General features: G+C 43.7%; 1 protein-coding gene across 1 annotated transcript in view; it reads right to left on the minus strand.

Moving 5' to 3' along the window:
- Positions 1-14,817, minus strand: part of LOC135392867 (anillin-like) — a 36,737-nt gene extending 21,920 nt beyond the window's left edge. Inside the window, exons 1-8 of the mRNA XM_064623564.1 lie at positions 14,635-14,817; positions 10,950-11,079; positions 8,750-8,893; positions 8,353-8,534; positions 6,815-7,094; positions 6,425-6,670; positions 4,392-4,567; positions 3,487-3,621 (exon numbers count right to left, since the gene is read on the minus strand). Of these exons, the coding sequence (XP_064479634.1) occupies positions 3,487-3,621; positions 4,392-4,567; positions 6,425-6,670; positions 6,815-7,094; positions 8,353-8,534; positions 8,750-8,893; positions 10,950-11,079; positions 14,635-14,661 (1,320 nt within the window). The 5' untranslated portion in view covers positions 14,662-14,817. The remainder of the gene's footprint in view (positions 1-3,486; positions 3,622-4,391; positions 4,568-6,424; positions 6,671-6,814; positions 7,095-8,352; positions 8,535-8,749; positions 8,894-10,949; positions 11,080-14,634) is intronic.
- Between the last annotated feature and the right edge of the window lie 754 nt (positions 14,818-15,571).

A 15,571-nucleotide genomic window follows, 5' to 3' on the forward strand; every position in this document is an offset into this window, starting at 1 on the left:
GCTCTGTGATTGACAGCTTTCATATACAATTAAACAAGAGAGAAAAAAGAAAACAACAACAACAAAAAACTGAATAATTTTAAGATTTATGGTGCTGTGTAATCATCTTGCAGTGACTCTGTTATGTACATGTACAATGCATCACAGCACAGTAAGAAATAGTGGAAATGTCCACTAATGCAAATAATGCCAAGACTGAGAAGAAAAAGTGTTTCATTGCTTTCTGAGTGAGCTCATTGTGCTTTTAATTTGTGTGTGCGTGTTTCAGTTTAGTGAAGTGCACGTTGGACAAATGTTCAGAAAAGCTATAGTAAATGCATTGGCACCTTCTGAGAAAAATAAATAGAAAGAACAGAACTAGCATCCAAGCTTCATTTAGATGAATAACAAACCACAAGTCAAAGCCAGCAGGGTGCTCAGCAAGAAAGTGTTATTTAATTTTTCAAAGTGGGCTGCATGACATAAAAATCAGTAACCACCAAAAGTAAGTAAGGGTAACACTCAAAAGTTGTTGCCACACACTATGGTAGCTTAGATACGTGTGATGCATAAATTAAGGTAATTTTTTGTTATTTAGACTCGAAAACTACCAAAGCAAAGGCAGCATATTTTTCGTAATAAATTTGAAGGCCTATGGCCATAATATACTATTCCAATCAAAATCACAGGGTTTTTCATAGTATTTTCACAAAACCTCGCCCAAGAGCACTTGCTGAAATATGCGTCAAACTACCCTTTAACCTCAAAAGCTCGTTTCCATCCCACCCTCTCATGAAGAGAAGCCATTAATTGGGAGCTGTATAATGTTAATCAGGATTATCTATTTAATAGGGCTGTGCAAATAGTGATTTTCAAGATCGAATCGAATATGGAAGACAACCAAATCGAATATACATCTTACTTTTAATAAAGCAGATAAGATACACAATTTTTGTTAACATTCACAGGTTATTTCCATGCAAAAGCACTAACTGCTCAACATTCTCCGGCAAGAGAGCTGTGTGACGATTTGTAACTGTATTGCTATAAGCTGAAAATAGTCTCACTAGCAACTTGTGTTGCTGGTATTGGAAGGTTGTTCCGGGCTGCCTTACATAGTCTCAGGTACCTCGTCTGTCCTACTGCTTTCCATCAGGTTAGCGAGTTATCCTGTCTAGATAGCAACGGCGATTCAAGGTACTGAGCAACCTGATGTGTTGTGGACATTTCCCCAAGACGCTCCCTTACTTGTTGTTGCTAGCTTTTCGAACACTCCCCACACGGTTGAATTATTGTCTGCAGCTTCCCCGCTAATAGCTTAATTTGAAGATTCAGAAGCTTCCAGAAGTTGTTTTTCGATATTTGTCCAGTTTTTGCGCGAGACAGCTGCCACAAAATTGCAGAGTTTGAGGCAATTCGTTACTGTAACCAAGTTCGTTTTTTTGGTAACTTGTAACTTAACTCGGTAGTTTTGCGCCGTGGTAACTTTCAGAGGAACTCAACTTACTTTTTCAGGTAACTTTGCCAAAGTAGCTTAAGTTAAGTTGCAAGTTACTTTTAACTCGCTTTTCACTCACGTCCACATATTTTCTTGTTTTCTCTCAGGTGCCTTCATGGTATTTTTTGCCATAAAACGTGATATTCAATCAATGACAGTATTTTATTCAGGAAGTAAGAACCGCTGTCATTGAAATGAAGCTGAACCATTGTGCGCCCACAGGGAGTAAGATGCAAAGTGTTCGAATAGACCTCTACCAGAGAAACGTCATCATGATATTAGTAGACAGACTGAAACTGAAACAAATCGGAAGGAGAGGGCTGGGTTCCACGAACAGGCACTTGTTTGCTGCCTCCCATTGAAAGAAAAGCAGGACCGAGGGTCGCATCCCTTTAAGGGACCATATTGTAATCCCCTTAAGACCGTGGCTTTCGGGCGCAACCTTGTTCACCTCTAGCTTCGAGTGTAGTTCAATTCTACCAAATTTGTGGCACTGTCGAACACTATGACGTCATTTGTTTACAAACTTGGAGGGGTCTATTGTTGGACATAAACAAAAATGATCTAAGCGTGTTGCACTCCTCCGCAGGTAACTCAAGGTCTAACTCAACTGCTCACGCGCGCCGCACCTGCTAATGCTATTTTGTGTCCGAAGTAACTTGGAAGTAACTCGTTCTTTTTTCTAGGTAACTCAGTAACTGCGAGTTACATTTCAGGCTGAAGAACTTTGTTATTAACTTTGTTACATTTTGCAGATGGTAACTTAAGTTGTAACGAGTTCTTTTTGACCGGTAACTTCTCAATCTATGCAAAATTGTGTGCGTTGTCGGTAACCACCTACCCGGGGTTTTTACGCAGTCCACGCGTTTTTTCGCTGCTTCTAACATTTGAGGTATGACTGACCGCGGAAAGGTACTCCGAACTGGAACATCGCATTTGGGAATGACACAGTTTAGGAGATCGCGAAACCCTGGCTCGTCCACAATACTGTAGGAAGGCATGCCACTCACGATGAAGGACACAATTTTCCTAGTTATCGTTAGTGTATGTGGAGAGCAAAAGTTTTAGTTTGAAGCCACTGAATGACGCAATGTCACTTTCTGCGTGCCGTTTCTTGGCAGAAGACTCCGGCCTTGTGGTCTGGGACTGGGCACGTGGGTTTACAAAGCACTGGAATTGCGCAGGGTGTCATTGTAAGTGGTTTACCAGCGTGGTAGTAGTTCCCATCAGAGTTTTTAGCAACAAACCACACGTTGAACATTTTGATGCGCCATCCCGATGATCAAAAACGTTCCGAAATGACGCTTCTTCATGTTCCATCACCGCCGCTAGACGTTGCCATTTGGTTCACGCACAATCAACGCTGTCACCAGCACAGATACGCACTTATCCAAAGCAACGAGTGATCAAATGCTGCACCGACGTTGCCATTTGCCGCGCTTTCGGAAGTCGCTCGCTGCAGCTGTGCCCAGGCGCATTGGATAACTCAGCGCACATGCTTGGCGCCATCTGCCAATACGGAAGCGCACCGCCACTGCCATGACGTGCAAGCTTACAAATACTGTGGTGCAGCAATCTGGCGATCTACGATAGGCGCTGCGATGGCGCCCATCGTGATACAAACCAAAGTGCATCCGTAAGACCCATCTCTTTGTGCACTTACCCACGACGAACGATCACCCACAAACGCGATATTCGAAAAAAAAAAAAGAGACTAAAAAACATCTAGAATATTTTTGAATATTGTCATTCGATTCAACAGCCAGATCGAATATGTGACTATTTGATTCGATATTAGAAATTTTCGAATATTTGCACAGCCCTACTATTTAACGAAACTAACAGCATAGTACACATGTCTATTGTCATTGTTATAGCTTTGCCGTAGGATGTGCCTGTCGATGGAAATACCACAGTTGTGCGGAACTGTCACCCTCTCTCTTTTTTTCCACAATCACCTACAATGAAATAAACGAGTCTTCTAATACATGTAGTAAGGCTTAGCATACCTCGCCCTCTGTGGAAAAGTTCAACGAAGACTCGATGATTGCCGGTTCCTGCACTTCGGGACTTTCGTCCTCTTCCTCACATTCAGAATATGATTCTTCACTAAGCTCTTCCTCCGGGCCACTGTTTTCTGATAACTATGAGGACAGCAAAAATGCAAAGTGGCAACATCATTTACCATAATGATTGATACATCTCGATTGTGACACTTGTGCATGGATTAATGCTACGACAGTTCAGCTGCTAATTTAAAACAACCAGGGAAAATCACTATTACATATGTGCAAGAGATATCAATTATGCATGACACAAGGTGATACAATGACTGATCAAAAAGTATCCAAAATGGATTTACAGACACACAGAAACAAATTTCAAACTTGGTCTCCTTAGAGGTCGTCTCCTACAGAAAGTATGCATATTGCCCAGCATTGTTCCCACAGTCCGAAACACTTTGGGAGGTCTCTTTTGGAAACAGCAAGGGACTGTCTTGTCACATCATTTGCTTATATCTCCTGAGCAACCTGAAATATTTTTCCTTTCAACTAAATTTCGTTTATAAAAAAGTTGCAAAGATGCAAACAAGTGTGACAAGACTTCTCTTTGCAGGTGTCACAAAATGTTTCGGACACTGAAAACGGAAACGGCACTGGCCTAAGGGTGTGGCTTCCGAATTGTGATGTCGATGGTGACGAAGTTTTGAATTTATACATATTTTATCGTTTTAGATATAAATAATTCTGGATACTTTTTGATCAGCATCCTCATTCACTATGATAATTCATGTATGACATCATTACGGTTTACTTTTGAAGGTCTGCCTTTTGGGAAAGACTGGTAATTGAAATATATTGAACAAAAATTCAAATGAAATAGTATACATGAAACTAAAACAGATTTTTCTTACATCTTGAAACTTATGGGCCTGCGACACAAATTCCTGAGACTTCACCTGTTCAACTTGGTACTGTTCTGCCTGCCTGACTGAGCTAACTTGCTCACTTCCATATTCAGCAACATGTTCCAAGACAGGCTGAGCAGCTGGCTTTGGTATAGACGCTCTGCGACCTATGCTTCTCCGTTCTGGAAGGAAAGTAACAAATATACCTTAATTTTCGGTGTATAACACGTGTGTTACACATACACGAAAAATGTTGAAAAAATAGTCCGCAGTGTTATATATGAGTGCGTGCTATACATCAATACATTTCCGCATAGGACACGCCAGTGACCTTGTATCATATCACACAGGGTGATGCACCAGAGTTCCCGAGGGTATGCGACTAACCTTAATCCTTGAGCTCTGACTGACTGGTTTTACACTATAAGTAAGAGTATGAAGTTTTAGGGTTTTACCCGATTCTTCCCTGAATTTGCACCCGGAATTGAAGGTTGCTCTTTAGGGCAAAACCTAATTTTTAACCGGTAAATTGCCCTCACTCGGATGTCTGTAGAAATGCACTAACTTACTTGTTTGGCAGCAAATGCAGTTACATCACAATTTGTACCAAACCACTACAGTTAGCCCAATTTCTCCCCGAATTTAGCATACTGAAAGTTTTTTCACCCGAATTGCACGCATTTATGCAATTCGGGCATTCCCCGCAATTCAACGCATGAATTTAGTGCACATGTTTATTTACCCAATTTTTACCCCCCGAATTTAGAAAAAAATATTTCCAGAAAACTTCAGTCTCTAACAATTAGGCTGTGCCCCGACAAAACGTGATGTTTTTCTTCTTCCGTGTTAGCGTCATGAAGTAACTGTGGCTATGAGCGTCGTACAGATGTGGACAGATGGGGAGGTTAGTATGCATCCTGGGCCGACGTCAGGGGGAACTGTGCCGACATTCATCTGGAAAGTCTTTGGAAAACCCAGGGAAACTTCAGACAGCACAACCGGTGGTAGGATTTGAACCCACCACCTCCCAGTCAACAGGACGACCTTGTCTACCACCACCAAACAGGACGCCTTAGCCCGCGCCTTAGCTTCTTTGACAGGGAAGTGACATTTACCCAATGATACACTCTTTTCAGTTTTAGGTGCACTTGAAGATGTAACTATATTTAGACCCTGAAGTTTTCGGGTTTTATATTTTTCCAAATTCGGGGGGGTAGAAATCGGGTCATTAAATTGATGTAGAAAATTCATGCAAATTCGGGCAGAAAAATTACCATCAGACTGAGTTCGGGGAGAAATCGGGCATTATTGTAGAATAAACGTTCACTGTACCATTTATCCAGAGTGCCAGAAGTAAGGGGCAGTCGCATATTTTGTGAGAAACTAGTATGTCGATGCCTTGAGGTGCCTAGCCTAGGTGCAGTTTTGCAGGTAGAAATCGGGTTTAACCCTAGATAGGTGAACCTCAATTCGTGGAAAAATCGGGTTTAACCCTAAAACATCAGGGTCTAACTATATTTCATAAATAAAGCACCACGAAGACAGGATGGTCAGACCAAACAGGAGAACTGCATACTCACAACTAACGGAAGGTTATTCTAGAACACACTTAAATACATGTAACAAAACTCCATAACATAAGTATCTCCCCACATGTGTCTTCGTGCTGCATTATTTATCAAGTACGTACTACAACATTTATGACGACAACTACAGAGTTTCTCCACTCTAGTCATGTAATTATACGTCAGCCAGGGACATTTCGTAGTCCCAATTTTCCATGAGTAAGAAGAATTGTTATCCATGCAATATTGATGCAACGGCATTCCAAACTGTCAACTGTACTATGTATGGGATGGTATTGGAGCCCTTAAACCCATCTGCCAGGGCTTGACATGGCACCAACCACCACTGCTACAGGCATCCCCACTCGCTCTGACTACCTCAGCCCACAATTAAATCAGGTCAAGGGGTGTGTTGGAGCCATTCACTAACCATCAGCCGAAGCCAACGCACCTACAGGGCCTCACAATACTTACTAGCAGGTCGGCCAAAACGAGACTTTGCAGCGTCCTTGGCATGTGCCACAGCTGCTTGCTCAAACAGCGCTGCCCTTTGTGACACTGACATCAACTCAGGAGCAGGGGAGGGACATGAGGGCCTTGCTGCATCTTTGGGGGCATCAAACAACCCCCTACGCTCTCGTACAGACAGGGTGCTGGGATCAGGTGTGCTTGGTCTGGCAACATCAGGTGCAGGTTGCTTTGCTGAACCAGCCCTTGCAGCTGCACGTAAAATATGGTATCTCAAATGCTACTTAAACGTAATGTCAATTTTGTGGTGCCTGTAAATAAATTTCTGTAAAAATTGGTTCACTTCTGAAGAGACTGCTTTCTAATTCTTTGCGTATGACGAAATGCTATAATCACCTTGTCTGGCTGCAATTGCAGCAGCAGCAGAAGCAACAGTAGACGTAACAACGGATGCAGCAGGGGCTGCAGGCCTCGGCACTGCCCTAGCTGGTTTAGGTGGAGCAAGAGCCACGGTAGCACTTGATAACTTTTCCTTCCGAGCAGATGAAAGTCCAGACGAAGGGGGAGGAGGTGGTGGCGGCGGTGGCGTGGAAGCAGATGTGTTGCCCTCATGGTCCTTCTGGAAGGCATATGTGAGCTTGGACGCAGAAGGGGTCTTGCTGAAACCCTGGGCCTCCTGACACAAGACACATTGACCACAGGGCACATGACCATTTCATGCAAAGCATGCACGTGCATCTACAGCTGCAGCTGTACATAGATGATTTTGCCGTTGTGTTTTCGGGTTTTATGGTTTTTGGAAAACGGGGTGCAAAAATCGGGCCTTATTTCAAGAGCTGTAACAAAAAGGGGAGGGGGTAAAAACAAGGTTGCTGGGTTTAACCCCAAAACACAAGGCCCTCTAGATAATGTACTGCATTTCTAAAGTAGTACCGTACAGGGTGCGTCACGTAAGACTGACCAGCATTTTATTAAATCCGCGGTTTGTTTTTCTTTCGGAATAGTCGTTGAGTACATCTATTCCCAATGGGGCCTACTCAGAGGTGCTGGTGTATCAGTAATTGGTGCAGTCGTTAATTAACTTTCATAATTAATTTTCACAAGTAGTGAAAATAGATTGACCGCACAATTGCAAAGTTGTAGAGCACAACCCTGAGCAGTCCAGTCCTAGAATCGAAACCGCAGCACTTTTCGGTGCCCCAGTAAAAAACATGTGAAAATGTAAAATTTTCTAGCGTTGCGCAAGTTTTGCGGCCGCTTTTTCCTATCCCCCTCACGCTGTCACCATTTCTCAACTGACATCAGTGTCCCAGTCCGTTAACGTTCTATTTCGTTTTGTTAAAACCTGGAAGAATGTACCACACTTATCGAGCAGCGAAATCAGTGATTTTATTTTTGTTATCTGCATGGTTTTTGGAAGCAATGGATTGGCAGCTTTATTGCATGACATTATCAGATGAAATCGCAAACTGCGTCTTGGCGTTGTTTATATTTCCGCGTTGTAACGGAAAGGACTGGAGACTCAACTACAAGGGCAGTGTGAGTGTTTAGAAAATATGCCTGATATAACTGTCCGTCCCATTGACACACATGACATTTCCTGTTTCTTATTTCCCTGTGGCAAGTCAATAAATTATCGTACAATCTTGAAGTTTTGTTAAGAGCTACATGCAGGTACTAAGATGCCATTGCAGCAAGCACTTGGAAAAGAGGATAGGTCGACTCAAACTCTTATCGCACGCAGAGGTTCAACCAGGCAAACGTGACAAATCAGACAACAATGCTCAAATGACATCCAGGATGATGTCAAGAAAAAAAAAGGAAGGCATGGTGCACAATGTAAAAAACAAACACGGTGCACAAATGAATGCACAAAACAAGCGTGCAAAGCAGGCGACCAAACTACAAGACAATGCGAAGGTCAAGTTGCTTACTAGTGAAGCCAGTACTTTTGGATCCCATCCCTTTACAGTTTCTGCAGCTGGCTCTTCTTTTCGGGTACTAGAAGTCTTAGACCTGAGAGTTGCCAGGCCCTTCGCCTTTGGCTTCTCATCTTCAACTGTAGTCGATCTGGACGTTACAGAGACCTTTAGGTTCTGCTCTTGTTCTCCCTTTTCTGCAGCAGATCATCACAGGCAAGCTAAATTATTTTGTGACATCGCAGGCAAAACTTTTATGCGTTAAAACGAGACAAAATTAACTGTCGTATTTTTCTACAGCATTTGACACCCTTGATGGCAGCATGAACAGACCATGTGCCAGAGTCATGAGGTTCAGTTGTAAAGAACTACTCAAACCCACCAAAGGCCTAGCTGGGCTCAGTACACTTACCGTTACTATCGAAGTCTCTCCAGGCTCCAGAGCGAAGTGCGGCCAGACCTCTGGGTCTCTGCTCAGTGAGATTCTCCTTGTCCTCTGACAGACATTGCCTCTTTGGTGGAGACACCTTTACGTTGCTGCCTGAAGCAACATCATCTAGGGGAATATAACCCATGGTAGAATACTGTATAAGTCGTTAAACTCGCGTGCTCAATAATTCACAAATTTGTGAATAGCAGGGCAAGGCAATAATTCGCGGAACCTTAAATTCACGGTACGGCAATTGTCGACCCTGCACCGGGCGCCTTAGGAGCTCTAAACGTTGAACTTCCGTGAAGAAGTTAACAAAAGGTATCACAACTGGGCAGACACCCGTTCGATACGTCTACCTTTAAAGTCCTTCTGACTCAGAGAGCTGCGATTAAGGGGTCCTTGCTCGGCTGGTATCTGGTACACGGAGCAGGTACAATTTGGAATAGGATAGTGATTCTATAACTTAGGCAATGGCCAATCTGTGTGACAGCATGCTGAAACCCATACACGATGGCTGGAAGATCCAGGCTTACAAGGAAGTGGAAACATGGGACGCAGACATCCGCACGAGATTCATGATGGCTGGACTACTATCTCCACTGTCAACGGAGAAGAACTGAACAATTTGTGAGACAATGCAGTGTAATAGTGCAACAAACCTCGTACCTCAGCGTGTCGGGTCTTATTTCTTACATATTTCGTTCTCGTATTTTTCTGTCATTGGTTCGAATATTTCGTGGAACTTTAAATTCGCGAAGAAACAAGCGCTCGCGAATTTTGCGAAAATTACTACTTATACAGTAAACAAAGCAACTGAAGACCAGAGCAGGGTATGTAACAAAAGTAACACACAAGTACAGCACAGTGTTCAAACCTAAAATAGCACTTCATTATTAATGCCATGATTTGTGAAACCCGCTGTTCAAGATAGACTGATACAAGACATTTAAGGAGACAAACATGCCTCACGGTGTGGCCTTGAGATTACTGTGCTTATGTGCAACGAGCATTCATGATATCGTGCTCAGGGAAGGGAATGAAAGACAGTTCCATTGTCATGGTGATACAAGGAATACAGAAATCGTGCTCCTCTGCGGACAAGACGGATATACTAAATAGCTAAGCACTCATCATTATGGAACACACAACACAGATCTGCGATGTTTCTGATGCACGAAATGCACTTTCTCTGAAAAGAAATGCTCTACAGATTTAGAGGCCACACATGTAGAGTAATGTATACACTGTCTCTTGCAGAGATCCTATATTATACTACATAAAATAGCAATTAAAGAGGATATTATGAGACATGCCTCTAGAAACATTGTTTGCCCAACTACATATGCATGTGTTAAAAGTCAGTAGCAATACCTGCTGATGCATAAAATTACAAGCACACAATCATCATCAAATTTTGACACAACTACCATACAAATTCAAGCTTGCTATATTCCAGTATAACTCTGGGTATTGAATGAGTACCCAATATTGAGCCTAGCGGTAAGCAATATGTGAAATTCAGCCCCTCTTAAAGTAGCACAGAAGTCATTTTTAACACGCTGTTTTCTTTCTATAAAACTGTTAAGCAGGCCAATAAGATGCACAATGACAAGTAATTCACCTCACAGAGTCATAATTATTGCAGAAATTAAATTTAAAGTACGCTGTAAAAAGTGACAGTGCACAACAGTGGTGGAGAGCAGCCTGTGATCTGCCTGCGATCTCGCACTGACGCTACACAGTCCATATTGACTGGTTCAGAGAAATGCTGTCTGCTACTCGGCTGTTCAGGATTCTTAAAAAGCATTGCTCCTGGCTCGGTCATGATTGGGCCACTCCTTCTATCCCCAATTCTCCGGGGGAACTGGCAAAACTGGTTTACGGCGGCAAAGGGACAGGGTGCTGACCTCCACTGACCAGCGAACCAGAATGCGCGGAGTGTGTAACGTAATCGGTGACATGGCATCATGGTTCTCCTCCTCGTTACATCCGGAGTGGTGAGTTAAGGGTGAACGCGCAGAGCTATGGTTATGTGAGTTTTTTTTCTTCTGGGAAGCAAATTGCACACATCAAAACATTTCGCGCTATTCGATAAACTGACACACACACTTTCATCAGACGTCTTAATCTGAAATTTTTTTTCGATGGCCCTCTGCACTCCTTTAAGGTGGGCACTTACCACTCTTGGGATCTTCAGCAGAAGCATTTCTGCCCAAAACATTGCAGGAGCGCTTGTGCAACCCAGTGTCAGCAAGTCTGTTGAAGCGACTGAGGTGCTCACCACGGCTCCCCGTCCTCGCAGCAAGTCTCTGAGAAATGAATTAAACATTAACACCGTGCAAGGAATCGAAGCGTGATGCAACCGATGAAAAAGTGGGTACACAATTAATGAACAAAAATCCTTTTTTTTCTCTCTCTGCTCTGTGGTGCATACCAGTGTATGTGCTGAAAGCTATATGAGGTGCACAGTTAACTCTCATGCCTGAAGTATATATGCTCCAAGGGGACCAATGGGAGCTGTCATGGTGGAAACTAAGTTACAACAGCTTGTAACTGTAATTAGGGGGTTTACTTACATAGCACTATATTTTTCCATGCCATTATACCATATTTTTGTAAACATCGTTTGATCGTCCATCAGAACGTCACAGCGAGTAAGCTCCAGCACTCCAGTTGAAGAACATTTTTGCGTTGGAAGGGATGCCTTTGGACTGGCACATATTTCCATTAGGAAGTGCACATTTCCTGAGAAAATTTGTTGACAAGAATGCGCAACAGCGGCAGCAAACTCTCCCAGCTCCGTCTGGCATGTTGTAACGTCAGCTGCTCTGACCATTTTTATTGGCTACCGAGAATCGTCTGCTACAGCGCGGGAGCAAGGCGATTGATTGACTGCTATACGTCAGGCACTGGACACACCGCGCCAAATGTAACTGTAGAAAGAATGCTTGCCCCTCACCATTGAGCGGATGAGATGACGCTGCAGACTGTGCAGGCGAGGGAAGAGGTTTTTCTGGCTCGTGAGAGTGGAAGCTCACTTGTGCACCAGGATTGCATGTTAGTTTTTGCGTCTCTTTTTTGAGCCCTTCCATGCTTCACGTAATGTAATTGTGTTGACAATACAAGTGTTAAAGTAAGGCGTTTGAGAGTTGCACTTGCTCAGCTGTCATTTGGTTAAAGGTAACTGCATAGTAACTTAGCTTCTTCAACTTGGTGAATGCAGTTCTAACAAAAGTTACATAAGAAAACAGTAACTGCAAGTGAAGTACTGTTTCCACAAGCCAGCTGTAACTAAAACATATTTACTTCTTTAAGAAACCTACTATCGACTGAATGCGAGAGTCGTAGTTCTTGATAAAGCCGAATTTCCATCAAGAGGGAAACAGCCACACCTAACATCCAGGATGGTACACTTGTACATCCCCCCGTCCATTTGTTAACTGTGTATAGGTTGCATTCCAACACATCCCAATACAGAATACATCAGCGGCAACTAGAATCACTTCGAACAGCTCAGAGAAATATCTGAGGACTGATTTGAAATTTACTAGCGCAAGGACAAGAAACATCAAGGTGCGCCGGACGAGAAAGATTCAGTGATGAATCGCACTACCACAGTTACAAATAAGCTGAACTATGAAGAACTGAGAAAATCCCCCAACGATTTCTATGCCCCCGAGACACCGGTTACCAATAAACGTTGCAACGTCAGGAAGAGCAACCAACGTTGGGGAAAATTCGCAACCGAGAGCTGTAGAGCTGTGCCGTTTGCTGGAAAGGCGCAAGAAGAGAGCTAAGCCGGAAGGATAGAGGCAAGGACAATTTGTACTGTGGGTTGCCTGATTGGACGGCAGAGAACCCCCCCTCTCATTATAGGCACCCAGCATTGAAATTTGCATGAGGGGTAGTACAAGGGTACCATTTAGAAGCAAGGGGCCGACCTACATGTCCAGTGACCCGAAGGAAACACCAGACGTCTCAGATGTCAGGGAGTAAACAGAATGTGCCGACATTCTTTGGACAGCGACTGTCGAGCACATGGTAGTCAGTACACAAATTACGAGCGTGGTGGGTACGGTCAGGGGAAAGATTTGTGACGCGAATGTTGTCAGAAAAGTTCCTAGGAGGTGCACTGTCCACCTCTCAAAATAAGAGAAGCAGACAACGGCGTGCCATAGACAAACAAAGGTTATCAGACAAAGATGCAACCCGAGGCAGGGAAATAAACAACAGACAACAATTTCCTCAGACACAGCAACAAAAATTTAATAGCAAAACCTTTTAATAGTAAAACAAAAGGTTACCAGGTGGAACCCATGCAGAACGTTTTCACTGGTCTGTAGACAAATCTGTTTGTCAATAGAGTGCTCCTGTTGGTGGAGTCACTCAGTGCCCTATCAACCCGTTTTACGTCCTATGGCAAACACCTTCAGATTCATGAATTGGCTATGATCGCCATTTTCTGAGGACAGCGAATAGTGCGACTGCCGTCAGCCTTCGTAGAAATCAACATTCGGCCACAGGCCACTTTTGGGCTGCAACTGGTTGAAGCCAACTTATTGCAGCTGGAGAGCAGGACACGGCAGGATACTTCAGGATCTGCTATGTGAAGGTGAGCAATCCTTCCAGGGGGAACTAGGGTTATTGAAGGTGTTAATGTGGAGATTAAACTATAACTGTCGCTAAACTCGCGTTCCCCAAAAATTGAAAGGCGAGCTTCTCTAGGCCAAAGCCAGTCTTGATGTCATATCATCAAAGCAGTGAACAGCTGAAACTGGGCATGCTCTCGAGGGGCAGGAATTCTCCACTAGACAAAATGGTGGTCAGACGTTTAACAAGCTTGACTTGTACAAGGAGCTGGAACATAGTGGAGCATCCCATTGGTACGGCATAATCCATAAACCCCTCTAACTATGTTGATATGACATCGTGCACTAGAGTGGCATCGCCACCAGCTGTGGCTTATAAAATACATGGAAATTTTGCTTTGAGACACCCTAGGAGTGTGTATCCCTAGACAATGTCCTAATAATTGCAGATGACACTACACACCTTGATAAATTTGAACAAGCGACCCACGAAACATGAATTATGGTATGTAGAAGCAAATATCTCCTCAGAGTGGAACACCTCGGATACATAATAAGTAGTTTAGTTTAAGCGTGAGTACCAGAGAACAGTGAAGCTGTCCAAGGGGACCCACACCAAAACACATGTAAGAAATACGTTTGGCTCTCAAACAGGTTAATTTTTACTTGCGCTTTGTGCCAAAACTGGCGACAGTGGCAAATCCCCTAATGCAGTCATTGCAACACAACAATGAAGCACCCCATTGTTGGCCCACTGAGCCCTGAGCTTCCACTGTTCGGCGATACAGTGGTTCACAGATAGCGAGAGATCGGTTACACCTCTAAACGGCAGCTCGCAAAAACATATTCTGCACATGGCATCCCGACACCTGATCGTGTTACTTCCTGCTACTAACTGCTACTTCCCTCGACAAGAATTTCCTTTTTCTTTCAGTGGATGGATCACTAAACACTGACAATGCCAGGCAGTCAAGACACATCAAGTGCCAGCTTTCCTCCATCACAGCCAATCGATCTACGCATCGTAGCTCTCTTCGGAGAACTATCAATGCAAACGATTTCTTAGAAAACGTTATGACGACATTGTGCTACTAGTAGTGATTCAAGCTAATGCTGAACCCATCAAAAATTACACCACAACAATTGAGTGCGGAAGTCCCGAGACGTAACGGCCACACAACACAAATGTTTCGCAGCTCCTAAACCTGCTGAGGTATTTCCTTAGACAAAGAAACGTATTCATTGAAAATAGGTTTCCTTGTCACATTTCCTTACCTTTGCAAAGGCATCGATTTCGTCCATGCTAGAAATACAACGGTTGTGGTACACGTACGACAAACAGCAGCGAAACCGCTACACTCGAATTTAAACTTGCCACCCGATATCGCCGCCGTTAGCAGCAGGTAAATAAATCCACCTTTATCATACTCTATAGCTCTACGTTATCATCCGCGAGAATGTATAGTTCAAGATTTTCGTTTATAAAATAAAGGTGTAAATTTGCATGAATTGCCAGTAACAGTAATGGCTCTTCCTGAACAAGAACTCTGCTTTGAATAAGGGAAGTTTATTGAAGCATTATAACACCGATAATGAAAAACTAGGATGGCGGGAACTTTAGCGGCGCATCAGAGAGCCGCGCACGGTTGTAGTGAGCGTAAGCGCCTCTTGGTGGCGCTGCTAATAGTGATGCTAGTTGGCTAGTGGTCTAGCAACTTTCCATCACGTGACTTCTTGTTTCGGTTTCCACACCGCGCGTCGTCGCAAGGTGCTTCGATGGTGGTGGTGCTCGTGAAAGGGCTCGCCGTTGTCGGCCTCACAGAGGGCAAGGTGCTTCGCCTGTTGCCCCTCCGGCTGTTCTGATGTTGCTAAAATGTTGCCCGGTCTTGTGGTCCAGAGCGTCTTCCAAGGCGCGCGCGAAAGAACAACATCGATCTTTTTTGTGCGTGTCTGGTTGTAGGTGTGGCGGGTAGATAATAATTCGAAGTTCCACGTCGCCAGGAAACTAAAATCGACATCGACGCCACAGTGGTCGATCTGCAGATCAGTATTACCCGTCTGTCTGTATACTGTGCGCTGATCAGCGCACGGCAAACACTAACGTTCCTCGGGAAAACAGCAACGAACAAATTAATTTCGCCGTCATGGCGAAGAGCACACGTGACGAAGAAACTGTCAACTGAAACTAAAATATTTCAACAGCCGAACAATT

The sequence above is a fragment of the Ornithodoros turicata genome, chromosome 1, assembly GCF_037126465.1.
Source record: "Ornithodoros turicata isolate Travis chromosome 1, ASM3712646v1, whole genome shotgun sequence".
Classification (NCBI taxonomy): Eukaryota; Metazoa; Arthropoda; class Arachnida; order Ixodida; family Argasidae; genus Ornithodoros; species Ornithodoros turicata.